The 16716-nt window shown below is 45.8% G+C and overlaps 1 protein-coding gene across 1 annotated transcript; it reads right to left on the reverse strand.

The window, feature by feature from the left end:
- Nucleotides 1-773: 773 nt before the first annotated feature.
- On the reverse strand, nt 774-15525 carry CISH (cytokine inducible SH2 containing protein). Its single transcript, XM_073352480.2, has 4 exons — nt 15394-15525; nt 14631-14749; nt 9016-9242; nt 774-8487 (listed from the first exon to the last, which is right to left on the reverse strand). The coding sequence occupies exons 2-4, from the start codon at nt 14675-14677 to the stop codon at nt 7985-7987; spliced, it is 777 nt and encodes a 258-aa protein (XP_073208581.1). The 5' UTR covers nt 14678-14749; nt 15394-15525; the 3' UTR covers nt 774-7984.
- Between the last annotated feature and the right edge of the window lie 1191 nt (nt 15526-16716).

The following is a 16716-nucleotide window of genomic DNA, read 5'->3' on the forward strand; positions in this document are numbered from 1 at the left end:
TACTGGAAATACCTTGCCTGATGTATCCTAGGATCGCATTTGCCTTTTTCACAGCCACATCACACCGGCAGCTCATAGTCGTCTTCTGATCAACCAATACAACCAGGTCTTTCTCCTCCTCTGTCTCTTCCAGCTGTTTTGCAACTTCACACCTACTCCCAATGGCCTCTTTCCTTGCCTAGCATGCAGCATGAGGGACAAGGTTTGTTGTCTTCCAGTATAGTTCTGAGTGGAGAATCCACGTGAGGCTCAAGTGAGGTTAACCATGATGTTCCACAGTGACTGAGAGTATGTTTTGAGCCTCCTTTCATTCCCGCTCCCCAACACTCAAGTGCACTTGGAAAAAAGGTGTGGGACTGGGGTGTGGGTGGAGAATGGATGTGTCTGAGAAAAAATGGGTTTGAGCAGGATCCTCAGCATATTATCAAGACCTTTAGCTCCTGTCAGGGTTCCTTCCCACTCTGAACTCTAGGGTACAGATGTGGGGACCCACATGAAAGACCCCCTAAGCTTATTCTTACCAGCTTAGGTTAAAAACTTACCCAGGGTACAAACTTTGCCTTGGCCTTGAACAGTATGCTGCCACCACCAAGCATTTTAAACAAAGAACAGGGAAAGAGACCACTTGGAGACGTCTTCCCCCAAAATATTCCCCCAAGCCCTACACACCCTCTTTCCTGGGGAGGCTTGAGAATAATATCCTAACCAATTTGTTACAAAATCATCAAAGACCCAAACCCCTGGATCTTGGAACAATGGAAAAATCAGTCAGGTTCTTAGAAGAAGGATTTTATTAAAAAAAAAAGGTAAAAATCATCTCTGTAAAATCAGGATGGAAAATACTTTATAAGGTATTCAGATTCAAAACACAGAGGATCCCCCTCTGGGCAAAACCTTAAAGTTACAGAAAACAGGAATAAACCTCCCTCTTTCCCTTTTCCTCTTTTCAGGGAAAATTCACATGAAACAAAAGATAAACTAATCCGCCTTGCCTGGCTTACCTATACTGGTTGCAATATTGGAGACTTGGATTAGGATGGGTTGGAGAAGATGGATTTCTGTCTGGCCTCTCTCAGTCCCAGAGAGAACAACCAAGTAAACAAAGAGCACAAACAAAAAAGCCTCCCCCCCCCACACACAAAGATTTGAAAGTATCTTGTCCCCTTATTGGTCCTTTGGGTCAGGTGCCAGCCAGGTTAGCTGAGCTTCTTAACCCTTTACAGGTAACAGGATGTTGCCTCTGGCCAGGAGGGATTTTATAGCACTGTGTACAGAAAGGTGGGTACCCTTCCCTTTATAGTTATGACAGCTCCATCACCCCATTTTCTGGTATCCTGCTATGGGGGGAAAGTTACTTGGTGCAGGACAGCAGCATCAGGTTGCCCTGCTCTCCCTGTGCTGCAAATCGCATTCTGTCTGGCTCTTATACATGAAACACTGTGCTGCTGCTAATCTAACAAACCAAGAGGTGCCCAGGTGCTCTGCAGAATGGCAGGGCATACTCTGGGAATGTAGCCCTGGGAATGAAGCACTGGCAAAGAGCTGCGATGGGAAGGCTCCATTCCCTGGATAATTACACATTCAGGAAGATTTGATCTTATTTTTTTATTATCTCTCATTTTTCTCTCTTGGCTGGTTCCTCTAATTATGGGCTGCCAAGTTTAATGGTTTTAAAAATTTCCCACCTGTGGAGCTAGGGGCAGGGCTTGTTAAAGGTGATGCATAAAATGTTTTAACTTTGCAATTAGGAATGGGGATGAGATGCAAAATTCTGATCTGCATCCAAAGCTGTGGGTTGTTCAGACCATCTCTACTTTCTGTTCCCCTCCCACATATTCCAGTCTCTTGGACAGCAGGTGAGGTGGGGGAGGGAGACATTAATGGTGGTACCATCCATTGTATATGCGCCAGTGATCGCTAAGGAGATATTGGAAGCTGCAGATAGACAGGCTTTCCACGGACTTGACCATTAGTAAATTGCTGGGCCGAGTGGAAGAAGTGGAAGAACTGTATGTGGAGTATCCAGTTATTTTGCTTTTTGAGTCTCCATTTCCTCTGATAACTGGTGAAAATAGCAATGGTCGGTGGCCCAGAAATGCAGTGTAACAGGCCAGCAGGGTTTGCTAGAAACATCCCACCGCATCTGTGGGTGTTGGTTCTGCCTCAAAAGGGTTAAGTGGATTGTTGTGATTCATTGAGAGTTTTGCTGACTAATTAACCCATTTGATTATAAGGGACTGCGTCTTCAGAGAGACGATCCTGGGCATGGGCTGAGCAGTCCAGGGGAAGGAACCCTTGAGCAGCGAAACCCAGAAAGAAGGTTGAAACTAAACCACGTTAATGTATAATTGGTTCCCTGGTTAATAATAAAGCTAAGCCCCAGGAGAAGGGGTGAGATTTCCCTGTGTTTGAGAGCAGGGTGGGAAAGATGTCTGCTCACACATACACACGCTGTCTGCTCAGAAGGGTGATTTCTTAAGGCATGAAGTGAGACCATAGGAGCTAGTGTGGAACACACTTTACCTGCTTATTTCATTTTGAAGCACTGCAGGGCATCTCTGTAGCACATTTTCATGGTTTGGAGGATCTGTCACATATCCTTCCAGCCTGCTTAGAGATCTGCTTCAAACACTCTGTGTGCATCTGTATGCATCTCGCCAGAAATAATATGCATGCAGAAAAGAATACCATACGCTGGCCCGGCAGCAATGATACTTAGCACACTACATAAGCATCCCAGGGAGAGATATTAAAGCAGCACTTTTCATGATGTTATAATTAAAGCGCTGTCTGGGTTTTCATTCACACCCCTATTTTCAGAGATGTATAACGCAGCTGTAAAAATAAATTAAATCTGGGTCAAAACTTGGCACCTGGGCTCTCAGAGCATGAACACATTTTCCTTGGCAAAATGTCCTGAAGTTGCAGGAGTAGGAAATAATAATTACAGTAACATAAGGCGTCAGTAAAACCACCTGTGAGCAAAACCACCCATGACTACCTTTGTGTGTTAGTGGGTCATATGCATACCCCAGATGACCTACCTCCAACTTCAAGGGGTTGCAGACCTGTAAATGAGGGAAGAATTTGACTTCAGGGTATTTAAAATTATATTCAAGTAATTTCTTAGCGCTTTTCTTCTTTCTTTTTAATGCTCTCCATTGTTTGCAAATATTTTTTCCAAGTCTGGTCACAACTTCCCTCTTGATTTTATTTTTCCATTTGACTTGCCTTGATTTCACCACCCCTCCATCCCTCCAATGGAACCAATAGAGACATGTCTGTTTGTGTTTAACAACTTCAGCTTGAGCAGCAGCATTATCCTGCCCGCATATCCTCGGTGTGCAGTGGAAGTCTCCTCATGCGTGTGGTACTGGCAGGAGTGTTCGTTAGTGAATGACCGTTCCAGGGCCAGTGTAGCGAGAACAAAGTGTGGATTTTGGGGGGCCCCATGAAAACAGAAGATAATATTCTTGGCTTTCAGACAGTGGATTTTAAAAAGAAAAAAAATCCCAGATTGGGATCCAAATTCTACTCCCTTACACAGGGGTGAATCTGGAGTACAGTAGAACCTCAGAGTTATGAGCCCCAGAGTTACGAACTGACCAGTCAACCACACACCTCATTTGGAACCACAAGTACACAATCAGGCAGCAGCAAAGACCAAAAAAAAAAGTTTTAAAAAATACAAATACCGTACAGTACTGCATTAAACGTAAACTACTAAAAAAAAAAGAAAAAGGGAAAGCAGCATGTTTCTTCTACATAGTAGAGTTTCAAAGCTGTATTAAGTTAATGTTCAGTAGTAAACTTTTGAAAGAACAACCCTAACGTTTTGTCAGAGTTATGAACAACCTCCATTCTGAGGTGTTGCGAGGTTCTACTGCAACTCCATTTAAGTGCATGCAGCTATTCCAGATCAGTATCAATGTAACTGAGAGCAGAGTTTTATCCTTGGGGCCTGTGGTGGGGCAGGTCCCCACCCTCATCAGGAAGGAGTTAAAGAGCTCCTCTGGGCACAGTCAGCCTCAGCCCGGCATGCCTGTGAAGCCTGTCAAGCCTGGAGATGGGCAGGTCCTGAAGTGTATGTGTGCACTGCAGCTGGAAGATGTGATTCCCAGCAGAGGCAGTCAGATGTGTGCCATTTCAGCTCAAGGTAGTGCACTGAGAAGAGCAGTGTGGACATTGTGGTAAGGGCTGTGGCTCAGGATAGATAACCCAAGCCTGGCCAGCTTCCTGGGTCCAAGCCTGGGCAGCTAGCCTGAGCCAACACTCGCACTGCAACATCCCCACTGCTATTTTTAGTGAGCTAGCATGAGTCTGTTTACCCATGCTGGGAACGACACCACACAGCTGCAATGTAGACATACCCTAAAAGGAAGGATCCCTGCTTGGTGCAGGGTAGCTCTCTGGAGCAGGACTGCAAGTCAGAGCTCCCCCTGCCACTGGAATCATGGGTTGCTGACCAGGGAAACGCCTTGAGAGTATTGGCTACCCAGGCCCTCTCAGAAAGAAGAAGAGCTGGTACTTTTTCTTTTCTCTTTGGCTTCCCTAAGAGCTTCTCTGTGGGCTGCGAAAGCATGACGACTTTTTGTTTGGATTACTTTAGGTCTCCATGCAAGGGAGCAGAGACCCTGAACAGCATGGCCAGAGGACTATGCCCCAGACTCCAGTACAGAAGAGGAGCCTACCATCTCCCCAAGGGAGTGCTAGAGGTGTATAGCCTACAGTAGGGCCAAATTCAAAACTGGTGTAAAAAGGTGCACTTCAAAAGACTTCTAGTTGCATTGCACCTACTCACACCCAGATTTTAGACTCTGGAGGGTTTTCTCTCCCAGGTACTAGCAATATTAAGATGGGTCAGACGCTTTCATAAACTATTTGAGAGTGTTCCTTCCATCCCTGGCAACTGGAGACCTGTGATTTTGCTGCCCGTAACTATTGTGTATGGAGTGGCAATCAGATTCCTATTCACCTTGTGATGTTCAAATCAGAATTTTCTAAAACTCTGAACTCTCCTGATAACTACAAAATAAAAACTTGGGTTTGTGTGTATTTGGCAGGACAGGGAGGCTGGCTAAGAGCTTGTTCCGTGTTCTCAGACTCGGTTTTTGAAAAGATTAAATGAAGAGTCACTGTTTGATGATCCTACTTGGATATGACCACAGAGTTTTAGATTGAATGGCTTTAAAATATCAGACTTTTATTTAAAATCCAGGTCAAATGATTTAAAAAAAACTGTTTCAAGGCTAGAAGTGACTTTTTGGAGTCTATGTATATTATTATTTATATTACAATAGAACTCAGAGGCCCCATGTGCTAGGTGCTGTACAAATATCACAGAGAGCACCCTTGCCCATAAAAGCTTACAGCCTCCAGTTGTCCCTGTGCATCCACTCACTTTCAGATGGACCAAGCATGCCACATTGTTACCCTCTTCTCCCACCCACTCTGCCTACCCAGGAGCTCTTTGGGCAAGAGCTCCGAAACCTGCAGGCTCGATTCCCGCACCAGCCCCACAAAGGAAAAAGGTCAGCTGTTGGGCCACAGCTGAACGGGAGTCACCAGTGGATGGTTCAGAAAGCAGAACCACCTACCCGCTCCCTATGCACATTACTGTAGTGACTGGGTCTCTCCCAGAGAGCTGCCGCATATGCAGCTCAGCTTGGCAAGTCATACGGGTTTCCCAAGATCATTATTGTGAGTTCCATAGCTGGAGTTTCCCAATCTCCAGCCCCCCCACCCCCACCTCCACCCAGCGGACAGATGAGCTTGTCTAAAAGGAAGCCTTGTTCAGTGGTCTTATGGGGTTTTTTTAAATGTATTTTCTATTTGTTTTTTAATTTTCTATTCTCATTTGGTTGACTTTCCAAAGCCTCTGCGTGGGGGCAGAGGTGCAGTAACAGAGAAACCTGACCTCACACATGCATGCTGTCAATCATCAAAGTATGGAAAACAAAGCCAGCAATACTACCAGTGTGTAAAATGTGACAAGAAATGAGCGTTGACTAAATACACTGGGCCGTGTTGCCCCTTAGGCAGGATGCTCCTATCTAGTGGAGAGGAAACTCCACTGGTTTCCTTCAGACTATTATCCCCTGGGGTGTTGTCCTATCTCTTCCTCCCCTTCCACCTCTGTGAACAAGCTGGGATTTCTCTCCCCAAATACACCCAGCCCTGGGACCTCTGTAGGCCAGGGCCTACTGCCTGCTAAAGTCCTAAGGGTTCAGAGGTGAGGGAAGATGCTGTGGAGAGGAGCAGCCCCCCTAGACCCATGTGTCCCTTTCCCAGCTGCATCTTCCTCAAACACACACCCCACCCCCACAGCCCTGTGGACTGGTCTCCATGAGGTTGGGCAAGTGGTAGGAGATAACGATGGTTCCGAGGAGGCAGTCTTCCCCCTTCCATGCTCATTTCTGTGCAGAATCCACTCACTCTGTGCCCCCTCCTTCTGCGGGGGATGATATGGCCCTTTGTGACCGATTTGCTGCATGGGGGCGGAGGCAGAGGGCTGGGGGTAATAGCTTCATTTTAGAATGCAAGGGTCACAAGACATTGATCAAAGATTCCACAGATAGAGGTCTGGGGGAGGGCGAAGGCAGGGCTGTAGGGTGTGGATACTGGCAAAGGGAGGAAGCTCAATTGCTGTTTCTATTATGGGATGCAAAAGCAATACTGGCATCAGTTAAATTAAGTCTCTTTCAAGTGAGAAGGTGCTACCAGCAAATTAAACAGGGGGTAAAAAAATCATACACAGCTCTGATTGAAGCTGCCTGGTGGTGGTTGGCTAGTTATTTAGTGCTGAATGGGGAAGAGGGGCTGGTTATTTGGCAGCATGGTGATGATGGAGCAGGGACAGGTTTTTTTTTCCCCTGTGCCACTGAAAGAATAAATAAATAAATAACTTCAAACCATGTGTCATCAGTGCAGCTCAGCAGAGCCAGCTTTGAGCAGGGCCAGGATGCCACCACCCTTCTCCCTGCTTCACCAAGGCAAGGGCAGTGCCAAGAGATTGACACTGATGGGAAGAAAACACAAGTCATGCAGGATAGATGCTCACAACCCCCAATGCCTGAAGATAATCAGCTGGGGACTTGGGTTGCCAAGGACTTGATTTAAAAGTGTTACTTGGAACTTCCTTTTGAAATGGGAAATAGGATGGGGGTGGGGAGGGGAACAGAGTGGGGCCTCCTTGTCCCAAACTCAATATCCAGAACCTGTGAACTTGCAGGGGAGAGGTGTTTTTGTCCAAAAATTCTTCCAACCTTGGGCCATCTTCCAACCGTGGTGATATCCCAGTGAAATATATAGATGCCTGCCATACATACACTCTGAGGTCACAGCATTTCCAGTTTGTGAAGAAAGGAAATAGACCATATGTTTCAGAGATAGGGCCCAGGTGCCAAAGTTTGGATCCAGACTTTCATCTGAATCTCAGTTTCCCCCATGCTTCCAGGGGTGTTTGGATGTGGAATGTAGAGTGGCTTACTACAAAGACAGGGTCAAAGAGGTGACACTCAAATCCAGATCCAAACTGCCCTGGAGTTTTGGGTTTGGTCTGGGTTGGGATCCTTTATTCCAGCCCAGGTCCATCCCTAATTCCTTGAAAGGAAAAGAAACAAAAACAATGGACTAAAAGGTGCCTTAAAGTATCAGGAGAGAGGCTAACAAGGAAATAAATAGTGATAAGAACAATGGTAATACTCCTAATGTCACGGCAGCTCTGAAATTCAAGTAGTGTGCATGTATCAAGAGCACTTCCTTCAAGCCTCTGAGGCTCGGAGGTCGGATTGTGTCCCACAGTTCACTGGTACAACCAGGCCCCTCCCTGGTGTAGGCATGGAATTGGGGGAGGGGAGAGAAAAAGTGGATGCAGTCACTGCTGATGACCATGTCTTTACTGTACCCCCTTGATGCCATGCTTCAGCAAGATAAAAAGACATCAAGATTCTAGTCTGTTGGTCAGAGGCCCATCAGCTGCACCTCAGAGCTGGAAGGGATATTGCTTCAAATAGTACCCCATCCTCCTGGGCAGTGGCAGCTGGTCCACCTCCACTGTTGACTTGTTGATCTGTAGCCGGCACAGGTGCTGTAGGCTGGGGACACTGTCCTTGCGGCTGAGCGGCCGTATCAGCTTCAAGTGCACTGCCGCAGCCACCATCTCCTTTTGCACGGGGGACAGGGGCGAGGGCGGTGGATAGGGGGCCTCATTCTTATTCTCCACTGTGCAGGACATGACATAGTGCTGGATAAGGCTGACCACATCTGGGAAGGCCAGGATGCGGGGTTTGGACAGGCAGTTCGAGTCGAGCCGGAACTTGCTGTCGGCATATTCAATGCGCACGTTGGTGGGACCCCGGTTGGTCTTGACAGAGAGCGTGAACAGGTAGCTGGGGTGGGTGCTGTCCCGTACCAGGAAGGTACCCTCAGGCATCTTCTGAAGATGCTGCTTGGCCTCGCTGGCTGTGATAGATCCCCAATACCAGCCTGGAAAGGAATCACAGAAAGAGAGTTCATTTAGAAAGAAAGAAAGGTCACTAGACTGAAAACACAGGCTGCTCATAACAGGGAGGCAGGAGCAGGCTTTATGGGAAATACAGTAGAGATGGCATAGTCAAGCTCTGCAGGGTTTCCAGCTTATGTTTTTCATCAGTGTGCTCAGGCTGGAGGAGGGGAGGCCATGCTGCAGTGTTTGGGGCTTACAGAGACAGAGGAGCCAGTTCCTCTTTCTGTCAATGGAGAAATTAAAGGGCAAAGCTCCCATGTATGCTAGTGGTGGGCTACTTTGTGATATAAACACTGGCTGTGTGGTGGCTGAGACCGGGACCACTCATTGCTCCGATAAGTTTCCGCTGTAACAGTTTCTGGGGCAAGACACATACAGCAGACCAACCTTAGTGCCCAGCAACCTTCCTAGGAAAGGAGTTTCTTATTGGAGGTGGCTCACAGAGAGTTCTTCCCCACACCCTGTGGCCTCCTCACCCAGTAACCTCATGCTGGTTGGTAGAAACTTACCGGATTCTCGCAGGTAGGAGAAGGTTTTTGCAATGCATAGCAGGTCTTCTTCAGGATCTCGCATCTGAGGCAGGTTATTCTCAGGAGCAGGTGCCATGAAGGCAGGAGCAGATTCTCCTTGGAAGACCATAACGGAGCGAGGTTGCATGATCTGCTCTGACAAATCCACTGCAATGCCTCTGAGCGACTGTCTCCTGATCTTCTCCTCTGCGAGCAAAGGATGGGGTCTGAAACAAAGGACACATTGTATGATTTTTAGCTTGCCTTGCCTAGGGCTGCATTATCAGCTCAGATTCTGCTATGCGTGCTACAGCACGTGTTCTGTAAACAGATCCTCACTATGCTTATGTATCCAACAGAAGTAGAAAAGGGAAAAAACAAACATCACAGAGCTAAAGATGAGCCCCTCGATGCAGGGAGGGATGGGTGGCTTTTTCCACCTTGGGAGGAACACTAGTTCAAACACTACCTTGAAACTCCACACCAAGAGCCTGACATTCCTCTAATCCAGTGGTTCTCAACCAGGGGTACGCATATCTCTGAGGGGTATGCAGAGTCTTCCAGGGGGTACATCAACTCATCTAGATATTTGCCTAGTTTTACACCAGGCTACATAAAAAGCACTAGCAAAGTCAGTACAAACTAAAATTTCATACAGACAACGGCTTGTTTATACTGCTCTATATACTGTACACTGAAATGTAAGTGCAATATTTATATTCCAATTGATTTATTTCATAATTATATGGTAAAAATGAGAAAGTCAGCAATTTTTCCGTAATAGTGTGCTGTGATACTTTGGCATTTTTATGTCTGATTTTGTAAGCAAGTAGTTTTTAAGTGAGGTGAAACTTCGGGGTACGCAAGACAAATCAGACTCCTGAAAGGGGTACAGTAGTCTGGAACGGTTGAGAGACACTGCTCTAATATATAGGATACTGCATTTTTAATAAGGCTGTGGGGAGGAGATACAGATAGGGTTCCTGATGACATGCAGTGGGCCTGATTCTGTTTCACTGGTGTAAACTTCACTGGAGTTACTACAGATTTATGACAGTGTATCTGAAAGAAGAATCAGCTCCTTCATGTTATCCTCCTGTCACTGCAGGTTGGCCTGATCTTGTTATGCCTGTTAGAAGCTAAGCGTGTGCTGATCTTGAAATGCCATCACAGAGGAATAACTAGCCAGTCCCTGGCATCAAATGGCATGAAGGAAACTTAGTGTAAAGTGTAACCACCCAACCCCTGGCATATTTATCATGGTAGAAGGGTTCCAACAATGTAGTGCCATGGTGAGCATTGTTCAGTGTGGTTATAAATCTTCAAAGGGAGCAGTATTGTAGCCTTCTAGCAACTAGCTGTAATGTGTCCCATTGCCCTGTGGTCAGTCCTTCTCTGTACCATGGGGAATGCTAAAAGAAGGTGTGACCTGTGGTGAGAGTACAGGATGATGGAGTGTGACGAGGGAGCTCCCATTCCCAGTCAGACTTCTAAGTCTGAGGAATCAGCCCAGAGTTTTCACTGCCAAGGGAATGTACAAAGCTGCGTGTCCTGCAGGAGTCTGAAAATAAGCAGCACGTGTCTCGGTGCTCTAGGTGGGCAGCACCCCACATGCATTGCTCCTGCATGTGAAAATCCTACAGAGCTGGCAAGAATGAAATGCAAAATTAAAGGAAAGAGAACAAAAAGAGAGCAGCTGATAGGAGGGTCTGATTGGGCCTGGCTTGGGCCTTCCATCTTCTGGCACTCTTCACCCTCACTCAACCCTGTGCCACAGCATATCTCAAATGTTTATCTCTACTGCACCTGGCACCAAGGTGACCTCTCTAGGGTAAAAAAATATAAGGTAAATGTGTTCCCAGGGAAATGCAATACAATCCCCAACTTGAGACCTAGGGACTGTCTGAAGCTAATGGAGATTAAAAAGGCAGCTGCAGCATTCTCTCACGTCATAGGAAAAAGAGGGCGAGAGAGGACGGATGTCCCTGGCGTTTCTCCTCCAATCTTATCAACTTTGTCCTTTGTATAGACAGTGACATTTAATGGGCACACAAATGTGGACGAGGCAGGGGATAAGGTTACAGACTGATCTTCCCCACCCTACCTTGACTTGGCCCACTCCTCTCTCCAGCCCTCTCACCCTGCTGTATCCCAATTGTGGGACAAAGACCCAAAAAGAGAGACATATGAAGAACAATAGCATGGAGGGGATTGAAGGGGAGCTTTTCCTTTAAGAGAGAGAGCAAGCTGCAGTCAGAGTTCCATGGTTCTGCATTTCAAATGTAGCTACGTAGAGAGTTTTTATGGGGCCATAGGTAAATCTGGCTCTAAAGTGAGGGACGCACAGTATTCTCAAACAATGAAGGGCAGTCAAGGAGGACACACTGATCCCACAAAATCAAATGCTCCACAGACTTTCAGAAGAGACTGTTGTGAGTTAAAACATCAGCCAAATACATCCCTGGTCTTCTTCAGCCAATCCCTACTTTAGAAAAAACAAGATATGACATGCATGGACTTTGAATCCTGCCTATTAATTTCTATCCTAGAAGACCTCACCTGCTAAATCTTTGTTCTAGCCCCTAGTCTTCACCAGTATTCTCTGATAACTAGTGTACAAAGCGTTTCTCTGTGGCTCTTGTCTTGCAGGCAATGGCTCTGGATAAGATTCCCTTCCATGGTAGCACTGTCATGAAGGAAGCCCAGGCACTTTCTCCAAGGAGAGTCTCACCTGGGTATTATTCAGTAGCTTTTGGGCACTGCCTGTACTCTTTCAAAAAGAAAGAGTACAGGCCTGATCCTCCACTGCCTTGCACCTTGTGTAATCACTGTGCAAAGTGGGTGTCAAATGCTTACTCTCAGTGGAGGATTCAAATTTGGTAGCTTTCAACACCAGCAGTTTGTGTTGCACAGGTATAAATGACTGCACAAGGTGAAAAGTAAGGGAGAAGGAGTCCCATAGTGCACAGGCCCCATTCCCAGCTCGAGAACAATAACACTGCAGCTTGGATTCCAAAATTGAGCTTGCTTCTTCTTGGAAATGTTTCTGCTATGCCCACAGGCAAAGTCTTGTGTTTAAAGAAATGTTTTCTTGTTGCTAGCATGAGAACCATTTTGCTTTTTAGACACCTGATTTGGGAAAGGGATTAAGATTTGTCTGAGGGAGATGGAGAGATCAGGAAGCGGTTTTGAATGGAATCTTTAGACAATCACTAGGAACCTTAACTGATCATTTATTTGAAAGTTCTGCTCCTGCTTTCACTATGCTGCTTCTGTATCTTCCATTTGTCTCGTGGAATGCTGTCTCTGAACCTCCAGGACCCATCTTGAAGCCACCCTGGGGAGGCCCTTTCACTAAAGGAAGCTGTGAATCCCTTCACTTTTCACTTCAGAGATGTAGAAAGGGCTCAAATCTTTAAACTCTATGTACAATCACAGGTGCTGGAACTAGGAGTGCGGGAGGTGCTGGCGTACCCTCTGGCTTGAAGTGGTTTCCATTATATCCAGGGTTTACAGTTTGGTTCAATAGCTCTCAGCACCCCTACTATAAAAATTGTTCCAGCACCCCTGTGTACAGTCCCCTCTCTGTAGTCACAAGGGCTCTTGTGAAGTGGGGCCAGTGTGGATCGGAGAAAGATGAGTTCACCTACAGTGCTCATCCTCTGGCTCCCATATGCTCCCTGACTATCCTGCCACCTAAAACCCGTGGAGCCCAAACCCCCATGCATTTCCAGAGGGGGTTCTTCCACAATATCCAGGGAAAGGCCACAGGGGATGCTGCATGGATTGTGCTCCCCTGTCCCCTCCCATACATATAAAAAGCCTGGGGTGACACAACCTCTAGTGACCACAGTGCAGTGAAAGAAAGTTTCAAAATCCATGTGTGGCAGGAACGTGGACCCATTAATGGAGTCTAATAAATGATGAATCAAAGGTGGCTGAGCTACTAAACAAGACAAAAAGAAAAGAGGTCAAGGATCAGGAATGAACAGAATACACTGTGACTACAGCCGCTATTATGAACCAGATAAAGAATTATGTGGAAGAAACTGTATTTATAAAAATCAGCAGGTCCAGTTGATATGCATCTTTTTGTCCTAAAAGTAGCAGCAAACAAACTTTTTCTGACACCTCGAGAAAAGCCCTGGAGAACGGAGAAGATACAAGAGCGCAGACACAAACGGTACCAATTAGAGTGATCTTTGCCATTCCCTCGGTGATAAGTCAAACTTCATAATAACACACATAGTGAAACAGTACAGGAAGAAGGGTCCAGTCCTACACTCCTTATATTGGCAAACTCCCATCAACTCCCACAGGACTTTTGCCTGAGTAAGAAGGGCAGGATTGGGTCCAAAATGCATACAATTTTAGAGGACAATGGAACTTGGAGCAATAAACAAGCAGCTTTATAAAGACAAACAGTGGACAAACCTCCCCCATTTGAATGAAATACAGGTTATTAATGGATGATAGATACGCTGTAGATATGATATATTTGCACTTCAGTAAAGCATATGATAGTGTCCTGCAAAGCTTAACCTGAAAAATTAATTTCAAGCAGCTTGACTATGAGCACTGTCATGTGGGCTGAAAACATGGGAGAAATCAAGCAAAGGAAGACATAGGTTGAGCAGCAGGAAAATATTTGTAATAGTGAGCTCTATGAGACATTGGAGGCTCTTTGGGGAAGTGGTGGAAATCCCCACACTTGAGTCACTTAAAAGTAGACAGAGCAGAAGTATAACACTGTGAGGAAAATCTTCTAGTGGCAGACAGGATGGTTAAAATGACATCATGGCCAGACATTAATGAAGGTAGGAGCTTGCAAATATTTCCAAGTGCACAAATGCCTGATATATTCATGCAGATCAGGTATGTACATATGTAGATGACCCATTTAGTGCCTAACTGGCCATGTGAGCATGCAAATGCCAATATGCATGCTCCAGCCAGGGGTACTTACATGATAAAATTAGGCATGCACAAGAATTTATTTGCACCTTATTGGCTATCTGGGGCACTAGGGCTTTTCCCCATCTTAAATTTTTATAATGCACTGTATGTATACACATGTATGTGTACACACACACACACACACACACTCTTGTATAGAAAAGCTATCCAAGAAGAAATATGCATTCATTCTATATATTCATTTAGAATTAGACAAGGACAGTTTAAAAAAAAATCCTGAAAAGCTTTTAAGGTAGTAAGTAGTTCGTTTCTATGGAGAAATCGGATAGCTCCTATTATTCTGTGCTTCTGTCCTCTGTAGTTTTACATATGATACATTGTATAGCATAGTCAGAATTTTCCCCTAGCTAATGTTTACCCTGTAAGGACCTTGAGTGCCATGTGATTTCTCAGCTATAGAGAGAGCATGGATATCAGGGTGTCCGTTCATGCCCTTCTTGGACAAAAGATATAAAAAACCAGAAACACAAGACACTCACATGTACTGAGGGCCAGATACTCAGCTGGTGCAAAACAGCATAGCCCCATTAACTTGAATAGACCTACGCCAGTTTATACCAGCTGAGGATCTGCCCCAGAGTCTGTTATTGACAATTCTCAAATCAAACGTTTAAAATGAAGGCTGCGAGGAATCTTACCCCTGAACACAGAGGATCATGTCACTCCAGGACCAGGAAAAACGCATTAAGTCTTCAATAGGATGGGAAAAGGGTCTTCCCCCTTTCCTTGCCTTCTTCTTCTTTGTTCCCTAGAGGAGCTAGGACAAGTCTTTAGTTAGGAATTCACAGGAAGAAAAGACTGGACTGCTCCCAACAAACCTCTCCCACGGCACTCTGGAGTTCACACACCGGGAGAAGCCAAGCAGAAAGCAAATCAGGCTGCCCAGAGAAAGACTTTACTGATTTTTCAGCAACTTTAGCTAGGAAAATATGCGCAGTCTTGGTACTGTTGAAGATAAGAAAATATATTCTTGCTCTGATTAAAAAGAAAAACAAATTAAAATGACCAGAGAAAAGGAAAAACGATTTTAAAAGAAGGAATGAAATCTCCTTCAGAACGACCTTTCAAGTCAGGATAAAGCTCCTCCGAAATAACAATAAATATCAATAAATAATCTCCCTGAATGTAGAACTGGGAGAGCTGCAACCTACTTGAACGCTGGCTCCAGGAGTAATGAAGCTCTGGAAAAAAACACAACTAAGTAATCTTTTGTTTGCCCCTTTTAATCTGTTCCAGGAAGTGACGGATTCCTGGAATTGTATTGTATTCACATCACTGTTCTGACATTAAAAAACAAAAAGTATAAATAGACGTGTCCATAATGGACATCTTGATGTCAGCACTGCACTCCAGAGAATTGGGGGGGGGGGGGGAGGGAAGGGAAGAGCCTCCAAAATATACCAAAATCCCCAAGGAAAAAGGCAGGATCAGGTCAGATTGGTCATCTCCTTCCAGGGACCCAGCTGAAAAGTTGTAAATTGTTTTCTGTTTTATAAAGCATTTGGCTGCTGTCCCTCTATGTGTTCAAAGAAATACCTTTGATAGATTTCCAAGAACTTTCCAGGAAAGCAGGGCTGGACCATAGAGCTCTGCCAATCAGAGCAAACCGAGGCTGGGCTGGACCTCAGAGTTCTGCCAATCAGAGGCGAATGAGGCTGGGCTGACGCTGGAAGCTGCAATGAGCCCAGCCCCACAGTCACAGAGAAACGCACGCACACAGTAGAAAAGAGGGAGGGAAATGCAGGCAGCAGTTACAATCACCAGGGGCCCTTTATTCTCTGGAGTGCATATGACTAGGAAAAAGCGAGATTAGAAACCTCGCTGACCATTCCCAGATGGCTATGTAAAAACAGAGAGTTGCTGTAAGGCACCCCCTGCTGCAAATATCAGCAAGTAACCTCCTTGTTAGGCTGATATGTACCACAAGGCTGTGATCAAGAAATTTCCCCTCCTCTAGTTTTAACTTGAAGCATCAACCTTGCCAATACCCCCGCTTTCTCATAAAAACAAACAATCTTTCCATTTCCTCACCAACCTGGCAGTGTCTGGCCAGACAGGCTGAGATTTCAACACTGAGATTCATGTTTTCCAAGTGGATTTGGTGAAGGTGAAAGGTGCTGAGTTGACAGCCCCAGAGATAATTCCTCTTTAATTCACAACACAAGGACAGCAGGGGCAACAGCTGAGCAAACGCCTTCTAAGGAATATAGAAGGTAAGACTGGAAGGAACTTCCTGGGTCATTGAGTCCAGTTCCTGCTATTGCAGGCAAGCCCATCCTATAATCCTATTAATAAATTTATCATGTTCCCTCTTCAAACTAGTTAGTTTGTTTGCCCCCATTCCTCCTACTGGGATGCTGTTCCAGACCCTCACTCCTCTGATGGTTAGAAACCTTTTTCTGTTTTCCACTTAGATTTATTAATGGATAAATGAATAAATTCAATACCACCCAGGCCAATGCATCTCAGCCACTGACCTGTGGGGACCACCTTAAGGGATAAGACAGTAAGCAGGTCGAGCTCTAGAGCAGTGGTCAAACTCTTTACCTCACACTCCCCTTTACTCCTGTCCGTGCCCCTCCCGGCCGCTCTGGTTGAGGGGTGGGTGATGCAGACAGGAGTAAGGGGGCCAAGGCTGGGGCCACAGCTGAGGGTGGAAGAGGGGGCATAGCCTCAGACATGGGCTGAGGCCAGGGCCAGGACCAGAGTTGGGTGGTGCTCCCT

The sequence above is a fragment of the Lepidochelys kempii genome, chromosome 7, assembly GCF_965140285.1.
Source record: "Lepidochelys kempii isolate rLepKem1 chromosome 7, rLepKem1.hap1, whole genome shotgun sequence".
Taxonomy (NCBI): Eukaryota; Metazoa; Chordata; order Testudines; family Cheloniidae; genus Lepidochelys; species Lepidochelys kempii.